The 15,761-nt window shown below is 44.3% G+C and overlaps 1 protein-coding gene across 1 annotated transcript in view; it reads left to right on the top strand.

The window, feature by feature from the left end:
* Positions 1-15,761, top strand: part of TBC1D19 (TBC1 domain family member 19) — a 217,393-nt gene that overhangs the window by 135,695 nt on the left and 65,937 nt on the right. The window contains exon 13 of the mRNA XM_040335157.1: positions 5,323-5,385. Coding sequence (XP_040191091.1) covers positions 5,323-5,385 — 63 coding nt within the window. The remainder of the gene's footprint in view (positions 1-5,322; positions 5,386-15,761) is intronic.

Below are 15,761 nucleotides of genomic sequence, written 5' to 3'. Positions count from 1 at the left end.
TCCTTTACCTGCATAATGGTTCAGGTCTTAAGTGGTTAAAAATAATAAGTGGGCTAGGGACAAATGGCTTTGAGGTTCACATGGCTTTCTGTTTAACCACTTAACCCCCGGACCATATTGCTGGTCAAAGACCAGAGCACTTTTTGCGGTTCGGCACTGCGTCGCTTTAACTGACAATTGCGCGGTCGTGCGACGTGGCTCCCAAACAAAATTGTTTTTTTCCCCCCACAAATAGAGCTTTCTTTTGGTGGTATTTGATCACCTCTGCAGTTTTTAGTTTTTGCGCTATAAACAAAAATAGAGCGACAATTTTGAAAAAAAATAATATTTTTAACTTTTTGCTATAATAAATATCCCCCAAAAATATATAAAAAAAATGTTTTTTTCCTCAGTTTAGGCCGATACGTATTCTTCTATATATTTTTCGTAAAAAAAAAAATCGCAATAAACGTTTATTGATTGGTTTGCGCAAAAGTTTTAGCGTTTACAAAATAGGGGGTAGTTTTATGGCATTTTTATTACATTTTTTTTCTACTAGTAATTGCGGCGATCAGCGGTTTTTTTTTTCGGTACTGCGACATTGTGGCGGACACTTTGGACACATTTTTGGAACCATTGGCATTTTTATAGTGATCAGTGCTATAAAAATGCATTGGATTGCTATAAAAATGCCACTGACAGGGCATTTACACACACAGCTCCCGGTCCTCGCTCTGCAACGAGAAATCGCGGGTGCCCGGTGGCGATCGCGCCCGCCGGGCACATGCACGGGAGTCGGGGACGAGTGGGGGGCGCACGCGCCCCTAGTGGTCGCTTCGAGAGCCGGCGTATAGCTACGAGCTCTCGCGCAGGGGAGTCGACCTGCCGCCATATTTATTAGGGTTGTCCAGATACCGATACTAGTATCGGTATCGGGACAGATGCAGAGCATTTGCGCGAGTACTTGTACTCGCGCAAATGCTCCCGATGCTTCACCGATACTTTTTTTTTTTATTGTAGAGTGGCCGGAGGAGTCAGTGGCTTGGGAGGGCGGGCAGCAGGGACTACTAACTATGGGGCGGGGGTGTCAGGACGACAACCCCTCTCCGCGACTGAAGAGGACTAGTGCGGAGACAGCGGGTGGCATGTCGGCAGCAGCCGCCGCCGCCGTGACAGTAAAACGGGTGCGTCGGCACACCCGGGACCCAGCCGCAGCTCTGATTGGTCTGCTTGGCTGTGTGACTGTGAGGCAGTCACAGCCGAGACCTAAGCCGCCTCCCCCTCCTTCGTGCACGGCACACTAATGATCTGAGCCGAGGTGCACAGCATTAATGATCTGGTAGGGGGGGTACCTGTATTGTAGGGGGGGTGCCTGTATTGTGGTGGGGGGGTGCCTGTGTTGTGGTGGGGGGGTGCCTGTATTGTGGGGGGGTCCTGTATTGTAGGGGGGAGGGTCTGCACTGTAGGAGGAGGGGTCTGCGTAACATGCTGGGGGTCCAAAACTGTTGGGGGGGGGTGTCTGTGTAATGTAAAGGGGTCCAGTGATGCAGGGTGCTGTGTAATGTAAAGGGGTCCAGTGATGCAGGGAGCTGTGTAATGTAAAGGGGTGCAGTGATGCAGGGTGTTGTGTAAAGGGGTCTTAGAGGTGCAGTTGTGGAGAGGGGTACACAGTAGTGACAACGATATATTGAAGGATACAGGGGTGTGCAGGGGGCACAGTGAGGTGTTTTTACATTTTATCGTGGGGGGGGGGGTGTTTGGCGGGTGCAAAATGCTCTAGGTACGCCCCTGGTGGGCAGAGTCTGTGAAAGGAAATGCGGGCCGAGTCTGGCTGGAGAGGGCGGGCACAGTTGGTGGACGGAGTCGGCGGGAGGAGAGAGAGTCCTCACCTGCAGTTAAACTTGGTAAGCTGGCAGGGGTGTAGGGCGCAGCTGCATCAGGATCGGTGACACATTCAGTCGCTGTCAGCGGCCGAACGTCCCTACGCTCATCTTGGTACACCCTGCACTCAGCTGCAGTAAGCAGCAGCAGACATCTTGTTACACCCAGCCCATATAGCTCAGGCTGGGTGTAACAAGATATCTGCTGCTGCTTACTGCAGCTGAGTGCAGGGTGTACCAAGATGGGCGTTGCAGCATTTTTTTTTTTTTTTTTATAGCTTCAGTGTTTTTCACAGCATTTCAGTGCCAGCCACCTGTCAGTCCCCATCTGTCAAACTGCCACATGACATTGAAAAAAAAAGTATCGGTATTGGGTATCGGCGAGTACTTGGAAAAAAAGTATCGGTACTTGTACTCGGTCTTAAAAAAGTGGTATCGGGACAACCCTAGTATTTATCATTTGAAAAGCCCTAAAAAACGTCATAACTGAGAACAGAACCTATCTCCCCTAGCTTACATTTCTCCTTTTGTGGTCTGACTTTTTCTCCAGTGCACTTTAATTTGATTTCCTTTTTTTTTCTTGTTCTCTTCAGACTTTTACAGTAACTATGCTTATTTTTTCTGCCATGCTTCTTCTCTAACTCTAAACTTTATGGTGGTAATTGCAAGGATATTCAAGACAACAGTTTGAATACATTACAGTCTAGAATAAAAGTTGTCTTCTTAGCCCTGAAGCACAACATGTTATTTCTTTCAAGACGCCACTTATGAATGTAAAGCATATGGTAATTGAATCTGGGCCTCCATAGGCAAGAGAAGTGGCTAGATGAGCTTAGTCTTAGAAGTAATGGAACTGAACGCCGTTCTATGATGCATACTAAATACTCTTCGGCTTATGTGTCTGTCATTGCTGTATTTTAATATGTTTTATACGAATCAGCATTAAACGTTCATCCTTAATTTTTTTAAAGCTAAATGTTTTTCAATGGAGAGGGTGAGTGATGTAATCATCACTTACCGTACTCGCTTGTCCATGCTCATCCAATCTGTTAGTGTAAAAGGGATTTACAGCCTTTATTGTAATACAAACTACCAGAATATATACAGTAAAACCTTGGATTGCAAGCATAATTTGTTCCGGAAGCATGCTTGTAATCCAAAGCATTTGTATATCAAAGCAAATTTCCCCATAAGAAATAGTGGAAACGCAAATGATTCGTTCCACAACCATTTATTCATTAGTCCTTCAGTTTATAGTCCATATAAAAAGATTATAACAATGTGTAACCATAAAATGTCCATCCACAAATGGAAGCCTCCACAAGGGGAGTAGAAGCAAAATCCAGCAGGAGCTAGAAAGTATAGAGGAGAAGAGAGGCGCCTCTAAGTGTAGCAATATTGTTACATTTAATGAAGGTACAACATTTAGTAACTCACATGATTAATGATTAAAAGAGGCACATCTAAGTATGCAGGCATCAGGGGTAAAGCTGTCCTCATAGACCCTTCCCACAAAACGCCGGCTCTCACCACTGTCAGTCTGCAATCGTGAATGGGAAGACTCCCCTGCAGTAGAGCGATCTGAAAGCGAGGCTTGACCCGCTTGTGGAGCGCAGTGTGGAAGGGACGACGTCAATGGCGGTGAGGAGGATGTGGTCAGCTTTACCCCAGATGCCTGCATACTTTAGATGTGCCTGTTTTTTAATCATCAACCATGTGAGTTTCTAAATGTATTACCTTCATTAAATGTAACTGTATTGCTACACTTAGAGGCACCTCTCTTCTTTTTTATACTCCGTTGTGACTTAACGCTACTTTTATATCAAGACATCGCTCTCAAACCAAGTTGCACTCAAACCAAGGTTTTACTGTATATAGGCTAGCAAATAGTTAAATTCACCAAGGTGAGCTGTGTTTTAGGGTAACACATTTAAAGGAGAAGTCCAGCCTGAGCTTTTTAGGCTTGGCTTCTCCTCAGGGTCACAGGAGTGCAATTCGTTTTGCACTCCTGTGACCCGTTTTCAGCGGAGAGCGGTCTGAAGTCCGCTCCCTTCTGACGTCACTGCCATCAGTTGGGGCAGCGCGTCATCACGACTTCCAAGTCTGGAAACCGCCAGCTGCCCTGATTGGCAGTCTCAGTGAGCCGCTAAGATGGCCTCTCCCCGCCCCTCCACTGCTCGGAGATCTGTGAGAACTGAGCTATCGGTGGTGTTCGGTGGCTCGGTTCTCAGTGCACAGACAGGCGGGGGACAGATGGAGCATCGGTAAGTATCCACTGAGGTAAGTAAGAATCTAAAACATTTTTTTAACCCATACTTCTCTTTTAAAGTGGAGGTTCACCCGAAAACTTAATTTTTAACATTAGATTGATGCTCATTTTGTCTAGGGGAATCGGCTAGTTTTTTTAAAATCGAAGCAGTACTTACCGTTTTAGCGAGCGATCTTCTCCGCCGCTTCCGGGTATGGGCTGCGGGACTGGGCGTTCCTATTTGATTGACAGGCTTCCGACAGGCTTCCGACGGTCACATACATCGCGTCACGATTTTCCGAAAGTAGCCAAACGTCGGTGCGCAGGCGCCGTATAGAGCCGCACCGACGTTAGGCTTCTTTCGGCTACTCGTGACGCGATGTATGCGACCATCGGAAGCCTGTCAATCAAATAGGAACGCCCAGTCCCGAAGACCATACCCGGAAGCGGCGGAGAAGATCTATCTCTAAAACGGTAAGTACTGCTTTGATTTAAAAAAAAAACACCCGATTCCCCTTGACAAAATGAGCATCAATCTAATGTTAAAAACATTTTTTCGGGTGAACTCCCGCTTTAATAAAACTGGAATGTGCAAAAATTGTGTGCAGCTCTGCATAGAGACCAATCGGCTTCCAGGTTTTATTGTCAAAGCTTAATTGAATGAGTTGAGTTTAGAAGATGATTGGAACCATGCACACTTCCACCAGATTCTGAGTGCTCCAGTTTTAGTAAATCTCCCCCTTCGGGTCCATGCACACTGGGCTTAAAAAATGCTGCTTCTAGGGGAGTTTAGCATTTTGCCTGCAGAAGCAACTCAATTTTATCCTGTATGTCCATGCACATTAGGACATTTAGAGTCCTATTTTGAACCCAGCATTTAGAGGCAGAAGAAAAAAAAACTTCTGTTTTGCATTTTTTTGAAAGCAGTTTTCTGGCAGAAAAAAAAAAAACAAGCTAAATGTTCCTAAACACCTGTACAAAAATGCTCTAAATCAGTGTTTTTTTTTTTCTGGCAAAAGAACTGGAATTTTTGCATGGACACCTAATTGTAATATGAAATGAATATTCCAGTTGCTGAATCTAGTAGTATGTTATTAGAATCTTTTGAAACATGATTGTGGTGTTTACATTTTATTTTTCCCCTAAAGATATTAATCTACGTTGCAATAGGAACCTATTACTCTGACTTCTTGTTTTCCTTGTCCTTTTTAATAGGATGTCAAACTGACAGCCAGCAATGATGATTATTATTTTGTATTTGAAGATTATCTTTATCAGGTAGGTCATCATATTTGCATTTCATTTAGTTGAAAAACGTGTGTTTCACTGTACCCCTCATTCATGCTTACTATATGACATTGGGAGGACTACTAATGCAGATTAAATAGAAGTGTAACATAGACTTGTATGCTGTGCACAAGATATAAGTAACTGTATAATATTGTAGATTATCATTAGGAGAAAGGGTACTCTGCCTTGTTGGAGGTTTTTGTAACAACCTCAAGTGCTCTCAACTGTTACTGAAAATGTGCTGGGGTTTTGAGCAATTGGATATTTTCTGATGACCTTTACTAATGCAAGTGTAGAAACATTACAATAATTGCAAGGAGCAGTCACTTGAAATAAACTAACCTTCTATAGCAAATTCTTTAAGCATTACAACACATTTTTTTGCCATGGTCAGGAGTTAAAATGCCTTTGCACTCTGCACTATTGAATACGGGCCAAAAAGACAAGAACAGCCAAGTTGGCAAAGTTACATTGGAGTCCAGGTGATCAGAATGAGGAGTCCTCTTTTATGCTACGTATCTGTATAGAGATTAGTACTGTAACTGGTTTATTAGCTGTGGCATGAGATTTAGGCCGGCCATACATGGAGCAGGAATCCCTCCTGAGGAGCCATTGTCTTCTCCGGGGGGAGCCATCCTGCCAGGATGGGAGAAGACAGTGATTATTGCTAGTGGCTATAGCAGCCGCTAGCAGTACTCGCAGGTAAAACCCAGCAGGCTGGTTGCACCCAAGCTGATCGATCAGCCTGCCCATGCCGTTATACTGTGTTAGTTGGTGCTGGTGAAAAAGAACTTCATTAAGGTTCGTTAGTTCCTGATAAAGATGGATATTGTATTTTCTTAGCAAGAGGCCATGCAGATTTAAAAAAGGAGTCATGCCGCGTACACACGTAAAAAAATGGTCGTGTGTGGGCTTTAACAGCGTGAAAAAAACACGCATGCTCAGAAGCAAGTTATGAGACTGGAGCGTTCGTTCTGGTAAAACTAGCGGTCGTAATGGAGTAATAAGCACATTCATCACGTTGTAACAGACTGAAAAGCGCAAATCGTCTTTTACTAACACGAAATCAGCAAAAGCTGCCCAAAGGGTGGCGCCATCCTCATGGAGCTTCCCCTTTATAGTGCCGTCGTACGCGTTGTACGTCACCGCGCTTTGCTAGAGCATTTTTTTTTCACTTTCGTGTGTACCCAAGGCCGCTTTAATGATCGGGTTGAAAAAAAAACATTTTTTTTTTCTAGACCCTTAAAAACGTCATTTTTTACAACCCAAAAAACGGTCGTGTGCACGCGGCATAATGAACGGCATGAAAAAGCCTCAAATAGTTTGTTTTTAAAGTGGCAATATACTGTCTATATATGTCACTGATCAAGAATAATTGATATCATCAAATGTTGACCCATTGACATTTATGTACCGATAGCTGTAAAGTGACCAGATTTTTACGAATGAAATCCAAGGACACCCAAAAGGCCACACTCACTTTAAATCCACCTACAAAAGCATATCCACATGTGTAGCCACAGCCATTAAATCACTCCCACATTGTTAGCCCCACCCAGTAAAGCATGCCCATATTTTTTAAAACATCCTGAAACTATTTGGTAACAAACTCTTCAAAGCGGCAAAGTTGAAGTTATAAAGACAGAATAAACAGATTACAGATAGGAGGCCCCAAGACATGTATCCATAGTCAGTAGGGATGCCTAAGGCTGGGTTCACATCTATGCAAATTGGATGCGGGAATTCGCATAGCAGGAGAATGTGACTGGCTCTCTATGGAGCCGGCTCACATATCGCCACAGCAGGTCCAGTGCGATTTACTGAAAAAAAGTGTGCCTTTTTTAGTTTGGGCTGAAATCAGACCTGAAGCGTTGAACCAGCACGCACCGGACCCCTGCTGTGCTACGGATCCGGCAATGGTGTGAACCCAGCCTAAAAGTACCAATTAACTAATGAAGAAGAAGAATTAAAAAAAGATCATAATGGGCCTTGTAAATTGTTTATTTCCAAACTAACAGCACAGAATATGTAGTAATAGTTCTTAACCACTTAACGCCCGCCGCACGCCTATATACGTCCGCACAATGGCACGGACAGGCAGAAGGGCGTATATATACGCCCTTGCCTTCTAGCGGGTGGGGGGTCCGATCGGGGCCCCCTCCGCTGCGTGCGGCAGGCGGGATCCCTCGGGGAGCGATCCGGGACGACGGCGCGGCTATTCGTTTATAGCCGCTCCGTCGCGATCGCTCCACGGAGCTGAAGAACGGGGAGAGCCGTATGTAAACACGGCTTCCCCGTGCTTCACTGTGGCGGCGCATCGATCGAGTGATCCCTTATATAGGGAGACTCGATCGATGACGTCCATCCTACAGCCACACCCCCCTACAGTTGTAAACACACACACAGTGATCCTTAACTCCTACAGCGCCCCCTGTGTTTAACTCCCAAACTGCAACTGTCATTTTCACAACAAACAATGCAATTTAAATGCATTTTTTGCTGTGAAAATGACAATGGTCCCAAAAATGTGTCAAAATTGTCCGAAGTGTCCGCCATAATGTCGCAGTCACGAAAAAAATCACCGATTGCCGCCAATAGTAGTAAAAAAAAAAAATTAATAAAAATGCAATAAAACTATCCCCTATTTTGTAAACACTATAAATCTTGCGCAAACCAATCGATAAACGCTTATTGCGATTTTTTTTTACCAAAAATAGGTAGAAGAATACGTATCGGCCTAAACTGAGGGAAAAAAAATGTTCTATATGTTTTTGGGGGATTTTTATTATAGCAAAAAGTAAAAAATATTGAATTTTTTTCAAAATTGTCGCTCTATTTTTGTTTATAGCGCAAAAAATAAAAACCGCAGAGGTGATCAAATACCACCAAAAGAAAGCTCTATTTGTGGGGAAAAAAGGACGCCAATTTTGTTTGGGAGCCACGTCGCACGACCGCGCAATTGTCTGTTAAAGCGACGCAGTCCCGAATCGCAAAACCTGGCCTGGGCATTTAGCTGCAAAATGGTCCGGGGCTTAAGCGGTTAATGACATTGGCTGTATGTTTGGAGTCCTCCTGCTGCAGAATAAATTTGGGGCCAATCCCACACTTCCCTGATGGTAGCAGACATTCCTTTTTGTATCACTGTCCAACCCTTTGGTGAACAAACTGCCTCCTGCTGCAGCCAAATATTTCAAATTTTGACTACTCAGTCCAGAGCACATGTAGCCATTTTTCAGCACCCCCGTTCCTGTGTTATTGTGCATAGTTGATTCGCTTAACCTAGTTTCCACGTCAGAGGTATGGCTTTTTACCCACAAGTCTTTAATGAAGACAATTTCTGGACAATCTTCTTCTATGGACAGTAGATGGATGTACCCGAGTTCCACTGGATTTCACCAGTTCTGTGCTGATGGTATTGTTGGCTATCTTCCAATGTCAAAGGGAAGTAAGCATGATGAGTCTTTCATAAGCTGGATTAAGTTTCCTTGATCCACCACTGCATGTATTGTCCTCATTGTTGCCCGTTTCTTTGTGCTTCTTTAAATGAGCTTTAACAGCATGTCTTGAAACCACAGTCTGGTTTAAAATCTTTGCCTGGGAGAACTACCTGGTGTATTGTTGCTGTATTAAGTCTTGCCATGGTGTATGACCTGTGACATGAAACTGTCTTCCACAACCTCACCTTGGTAGCAGAGTTTGGATGTTCCTCATCCAGTTTAAAGCCTTCTATACAGCTAATTCTGTTTCAGTTAGTGACTGTGTTTCAACTTGCATATGAAATTGATGGTCATTAGAATCTGCTTGGTATAATAGGTTAATCATACACTTGACTCTAATCCTAAAAAATCCCTGACTTTGCATAACTTAACAAAGTGTATAAATTGATACCGATTTGAAGCCAAAGGGTAGTCAAACCAAATTGTTTTGATTTCGTTTTTTCATCTGTTCGCTCACTTTGCATTTTGTAAATTGATGAAAAAAAAACTTTACAGCATTTCTTCATACCTGCCTAAAAGTTTTGCACAGTACTGTAATTCCCCATTAGAAATCAATGTAGAAGCACATGGCTTCACTGCCGGTTTCCCTTACTGTGGATGGCGGCGCCTGGAGCTGCCAAGATCGAGGATCGGCCTCAGCGGGGGCCGACATCGCCGGCATCAAGGACAGGTAAGTGTCCTTATTAAAAGTCAGCAGCTACAGTGTTAGCAGCTGCTGACTTTTAATTTTTTTTTTTTTACCGGACCGGTTCCTTCTTCATTAAATAATAAATAAACAGCTTTAAAGGGGTTGTATAGGTTCATTTTTTTTTTTTTTTTTTTTTTATAAAACAAACATGTTATATGTACCTCCACTATGCAGTTCATTTTGCACAGAGTGGCCCCGACCCTGCTGTTCTGGGGCGGCTGTCTCGGCTCCTCCCCGGGTTAGCTTGCGAGCGCACTCCCGTGTTATACCCTCTAACAGGAAGTGACTCAAAAAAAGATTCACGTTGGTGTGCAAATTTTCGCAACCTTTTTTCAGTTAGTGTTGATATTATCTGATGGGACAGCTACTACTTTGGTTTCCAAGTGAACGTTTTGGACACAAGAAGGGAAAATAGAGACGCTGTAAAAAAATGCGCCGGTCGCTCGTACGTTCGTGGATCGACGGAAATAGCCAATTTGCATACCCGACGTGGAAAACAACGTGAACTCCACCCAGCGGACGCCAAAGTATTGCATCTTAGATCCGAAGGCGTACGAGGACGTATACCTGTCGGATCTAACCCAGATGCCGTTGTATCTTGATTTGAGGATTCAAACCAAAGATACGACGCGGGTAATTTGAAAGTACGCCGGCGTATCAGTAGATACGCCGGCGTACTCGCTCTGTGGATCTGCCCCATTGTACTTACCTGCTCTGTGCAATGGTTTTGCACAGAGCAGCCCGATCCTAATCTTCTGGGGTCCCCCAAAGTCGTTTCTGGCTCCTCCCTCCTGCTGAGTACCCTCCTAGTGAGCCGCTTGCTAGGGGTGCACTTGTGTGATCTCGATCCCAAGCCACACTGTGTGCGTCTATTGACACACCCAGTGAGGCTCAGCCCCGCCCTCGCTCCCTCATCACTGGATATGATTACCCGCATTGATGGTCAGTGGCAGGCTGTAATATCTTCCCAACATTGATGATCAGAGGCAGGCTGTATTAACTCCCCTTAACATTCATGGGCAGTGGCAGGCTGTAGTAACCCCCCCCCCCCCTCCAACATTGGGGGTTAGTGGCAGACTGATAACCAGTGGCAGGCTGTAATAGCTTTTCGAAAGACAACATTTGTGGTCAATGGCTAGTGACATGCTGTCGCTAAAACTTGGCAGGCTGTAATGACACTCAGTGCCCAAACAACACTAATGGTCAGTGCCAAGTGGGTAGTGGCAGTCTGATATAACAACAAGATGGCAAGCTGTAATAACCCACCAACAAACATTTCTGGTCTGTGGCAGGATGTAACTGCCCCCAACACAGGAAGCAGGGCAGTATTATTGTGTCATGCTTTTATTGACTCCAGTGAACCATTCAGATTGCATTGGCCCCTGACATCCTTATCATTGTGCGCCCATTCCTTCCAATTCTGAAGGGAACTGAATGCAATGCCACCACTGAAGGTTGGAACTCGAGCCTAGCAGGCAGGGGCACCATACAAGGCAGGGACGATTCCAGGGATATTGTACAGGCAGGGATACATTACTCAATCCGAGGAGTGTACCCAAAATGTGGTGGTGTATTGTCGGCCTATAACACAGTTCATATGCCATGTCAGCTTTTACTCATTGCACAACTGTATCATCCTGTCCAGAGACATAGTCTGAGTGGAAATGAATATAAAGGGGTTGTGTATTAGAACTTTGCAACTCTTGAACTAATGAAACAGTTATGAAGACACAATGTAATTAGCTGTCTAAATTCCAAAAAAGGCAAACTGTTTTTATGAACACTTTATCATGAATTCCCAAGGCTAGGCTCGCAATTTGAATTTAATAACAGAATTCAGGCGGAGGATTAAGGGGACATCTGCCATATTCACCTTATGTAACAAAGCAACATTGGCTGCTGCGAAGAAGGGAACTAATTTAAATAAAATTACACGTCTTTTTAAAATATTTCTGCTGCTTGATTGCAATGTCAAAATAAATGTCATGGAAGAAAATGACAGTCTCTCCTTCCTTTTCTGTCTGATTAAATATACATTTGTCACACTCATTGGGATCTGTTACAGTAGAGAGAGGGCAAGGCCTCCCCACACTCGTCTTATTATAAAGGATTAGTCTTTGCTGCGTAGGTTTAAATATTCACGCTAACGTTTGTCCTCTGGAGAGTGGAAAACAAGGTCATTTATCATTTACCATGTCTACATGATGCAGAGTTTTCATATGTAATATGAATTAAAGTGTAAATAAAGTATTTTTTTAACTTGTACCTACAGAAAAGGCTATAATAAGACTGTAGGTACAGTGAATATCTCCTGTTTAGGAGATACAGTGCCTTGGAAAAGTATTCATACCCCTTGAAGTTTTCCATATTTTGTCATGTTACAACCAAAAAAGTAAATCGATTTTATTGGTATTTTATGTGATAGACCAACACAAAGTGGCACATAATTGTGAAGTGTAAGGGAAATGATTAATCACTTCCCGACGGCCGTACGACTATATACGGCCGCAGGGTGGCTCTTCTTCCCTGGGACGCCGTCTTTTTACGGCCGCCCCTTTCCTCGTTCCCCGCGCGCGCTCCCGAACGCGCGTCGGGGAACTTCTGTGCTGGCCGTGTCCCTTGGACACAGCCAATCACAACTTGCGGTAAATAGCCAATCACAGCGGCTATTTACAGCGCGATCGTCGGCCAATGAGAGATGATCTCAAATGTAAACATATGAGATCATCTCTCATTGCCCGCTCTCCCTCCTCACACTGACACCGCGTGTGAGGAGCGAGAAAGTTCTGAGTTAAAGTGCCCGATCAGTGCCATACAGTGCCCAATCAGTGCCATACAGTGCCCAATCAGTGCCATACAGTCCCAAACAGTGCCCTACAGTCCCAAACAGTGCCCTACAGTGGCATACAGTGCCCAATCAGTGGCATACAGTGCCCGGGAAAAACTTGGTGCCCACCAGTACCCACCTCTGCCGCCTCCGTACCCACCTCTGCCGCCTCTGTACCCATCTGTGCCTACTTTCCAAAAAGGGGTTATTTGGGGGGCATTTGTACTTTCCTGGCTTGTTGGGGTCTCAAGAAATGAGCCTTCAGTACATCAGGTGTGATCAGATGTGATAATTTTTTATGATTTGCACTATAACTTGTAGACTCTAAAACTTTCACACAGACCAAATGATTTCCAAAAATGTTGGGTTATTTTTATCAAAGACATGTAGCAGTATAAATTGTGGCCAAAATTTATGAAGAAAAAATAATAATTTGCAAAATTTTATCACAGAAACTAAGAAAAAAACTAATTTTTTTTCAAAATTTTCGGTCTTTTTTAATTAATAGCGCAAAATATAAAAAAAAACAGAGGTGATCAAATACCACCAAAAGAAAACTCTATTTGTATGAAAAAAAGGACAAAAAAATCATTTGGGTACAGTGTTGCATGACTGAGTAATTGTCATTCATACTGTGAGAGCGCTGAAAGCTGAAAATTGGTCTGGTCAGGAGGGGTGTTTAAAGCGGAGGTTCACCCAAAAATAATTTTTTAACATTACATTCAGCCGAGTTGTCCTAATGACAATCGGCTGTTTTTTTGTTTTGTTTTTCGTACATACCGCATTTCACCGCCGCTTCCGGGTTTGTCTTCTGCGGGACTGGTCGTTCCTATCTGATTGACAGGCTTCTGACCGTTGCATGCAGCGCATCACGAGTTGCCGAAAGAAGCCGAACGTCGGTGCGGCTCTATACGGCGCCTGTGCACCGACGTTCAGCTTCTTTCGGCAACCTGTGCCATCCCTTCGGAGCTCTGTGCATGCGTGGGAGTGATGTCACTGCGGCTTGGCCAGTCAGACGGCTGGAAGCTCTGTCAGCGGTGACAGCGTGCCACTGGAGGGCTTCATTCTAATGTAAGCAATTCATAATTTGCCAGTATTCAATGCATACTAGCACCAGTATGCCATTGCAGATTTTTATTTTATTTTAATTTTTTATAAAAAGGCTGCTGTTTACTACGACTTAAAAGGTACACTCTATTTAAAGTTGAATATTATGCCTTGAGACCATCAAACTATCTGCTCGGTTTTTCAATTTTTTTCCTTCTGGCATTACAGTATTGCATGGGTTCACTAAACCATCTTTTATCAGTAGTGTGGTAATGTGAGAACCCCTGCATGTGATATTCGAGAAGTACATTATATTACCAAAAGTATTGGTACGCCTGACTTTACACGCACATAAACTTTTAAAGGGGTTGTAAAGCTAAAAAAAAAAAAAAAAAAAATCCCTAAATAGCTTCCTTTACCTTAGTGCAGTCCTCCTTCACTTACCTCATCCTTCCATTTTGCTTTTAAATGTCCTTATTTCTTCTGAGAAATCCTCACTTCCTGTTCTCCTGTCTTTAACTCCACACAGTAATGCGAGGCTTTCTCCCTGGTGTGGAGAAAGCCTCTTGAGGGGGCGAGCAGGAGTGTCAGGACACCCACTAACACACAGCTCCTTTCTCTATCTGCAAAGTAGAGAGCGTCCTGACCCTCCTGCTCGCCCCCTCCCCCCTCAAGAGGCTTTCTCCACACCAGGTAGAAAGCCTTGCATTACTGTGTGGAGTTACAGACAGAAGAACAGAAAGTGAGGATTTTTCAGAAGAAATAAGGACATTTAAAAGCAAATTCGAAGGATGAGGTAAGTGAAGGAGGACTGCACTAAGGTAAAGGAAGCTATTTAGGGATTTTTTTTTTACCCTTACAACCCTTTTAATGGCATCCCACTCTTAGTCCGTAGGGTTCAATATTGAGTTGTCCCACCCTTTCTAGCTATAACAGCTTCAACTCTTCTGGAAAGGCTGTCCACAAGGTTTAGGAGTGTCTATGGGAATGTTTGACCATTCTTCCAGAAGCGCATTTGTGAGGTCAGGCACTGATCTGGATGAGAAGGCCTGGCTCACAGTCTCCACTCTAAGGCCCCTTTCAGACTGGGGCGGGAGCCGCGATGGCGGTATAGCGCTGCTAAAAATAGCGCCACTATACCGTCGGATTTGCCGCGGGATTCGGTCGCTTGCGGGGCAGTATTAACCGCCGCTAGCGGCCGATAAAGGGTTAATACCGCCCGCAATGCGCCTCTGCAGAGGCACATTGCGGGCGGTATTAGCGCAGTTCCCCATTGTTTTAAATGGGAAGGAGTAGTGAAGGAGCGGTATACATACCGCTGCTCTCACCGCTCCAAAGATGCTGCTGACATGAGATTTTTTTTCTCTCCCGCTAGCGCATCGCCTCAGTGTGAAAGCCCTCTGGCTTTCACATTGAGGTTGCTGGGCAGGAGTTTTTCAGGCGGTATAGTAGCGCTATTTTTAGCGCTGTACCGCCTGAAAAACTCCTCAGTGTGAAAGGGGTTTTATTCATCCCAAAGGTGTTCTATCGGTTTGGGGTCAGGACTCTGTGCAGGTCAGTCAAGTTTCTCCACCTCAAACACGCTCATCTATGTCTTTATGGACCTTGCTTTGTGCACTGGTCCAAATCATTTGGTTGAGGGGTGATTATGGTGTGGGGTTGTTTTTCAGGGATTGGGCTTGGCCCTGGCCCCTTCATTTCAGTGAAGGGAATGCTTATGGCGTCAGCATGCCAAGACATTTTGGACAATTTCATGCTCCCAACTTTGTGGGGAAATTTTGGTGGTGGCCCCTTCCTGTTTCACCAATGCACAAATGAGGTCCATAAAGACATGGATGGACTAAGACTGTAATGCAATTTCAGTATATGTGCGTGTAAAGACAGGTGTCTCAATACTTTTGGTAATATAGTGTATTTCGAAATACAACCACTGCAGACTCCTTGCTGACTCTTGGGCCTCCTGCACCCTGGGAGTTTGCCCAGATCCTCTGAACACCTTTACACCTGCCAGTAATAAGCAGCTTAAAAAACGTGCCTAAAGCCGCGATTCACAAATGCATTTGGGTGTTCATGCATTCTGTTGGCCAGAATATTAATTTATTCTGGCAATTGGTATGGCTGCTGCCATAACAACGGTATTCCACTTCAAACAGCCGACAAACAACTTTGGCGGGCGGTCCTCAAGTAGCTAAGGCAATCAAAGGGTTAAATGTGTGCCTTACCAGTGTTAAGGTGTGTACTGTGTGGTTTATTTACTAAGGAATGTGCTGGGTGTGCTTTGCAGGGTAAAAAAAAAACAAAAAAC

Source organism: Rana temporaria, chromosome 1 (genome assembly GCF_905171775.1).
Source record: "Rana temporaria chromosome 1, aRanTem1.1, whole genome shotgun sequence".
Taxonomy (NCBI): Eukaryota; Metazoa; Chordata; class Amphibia; order Anura; family Ranidae; genus Rana; species Rana temporaria.
The sequence above is the reverse complement of the archived record's forward strand: the minus strand, read 5'-3'. Positions and strand labels throughout refer to the sequence as shown.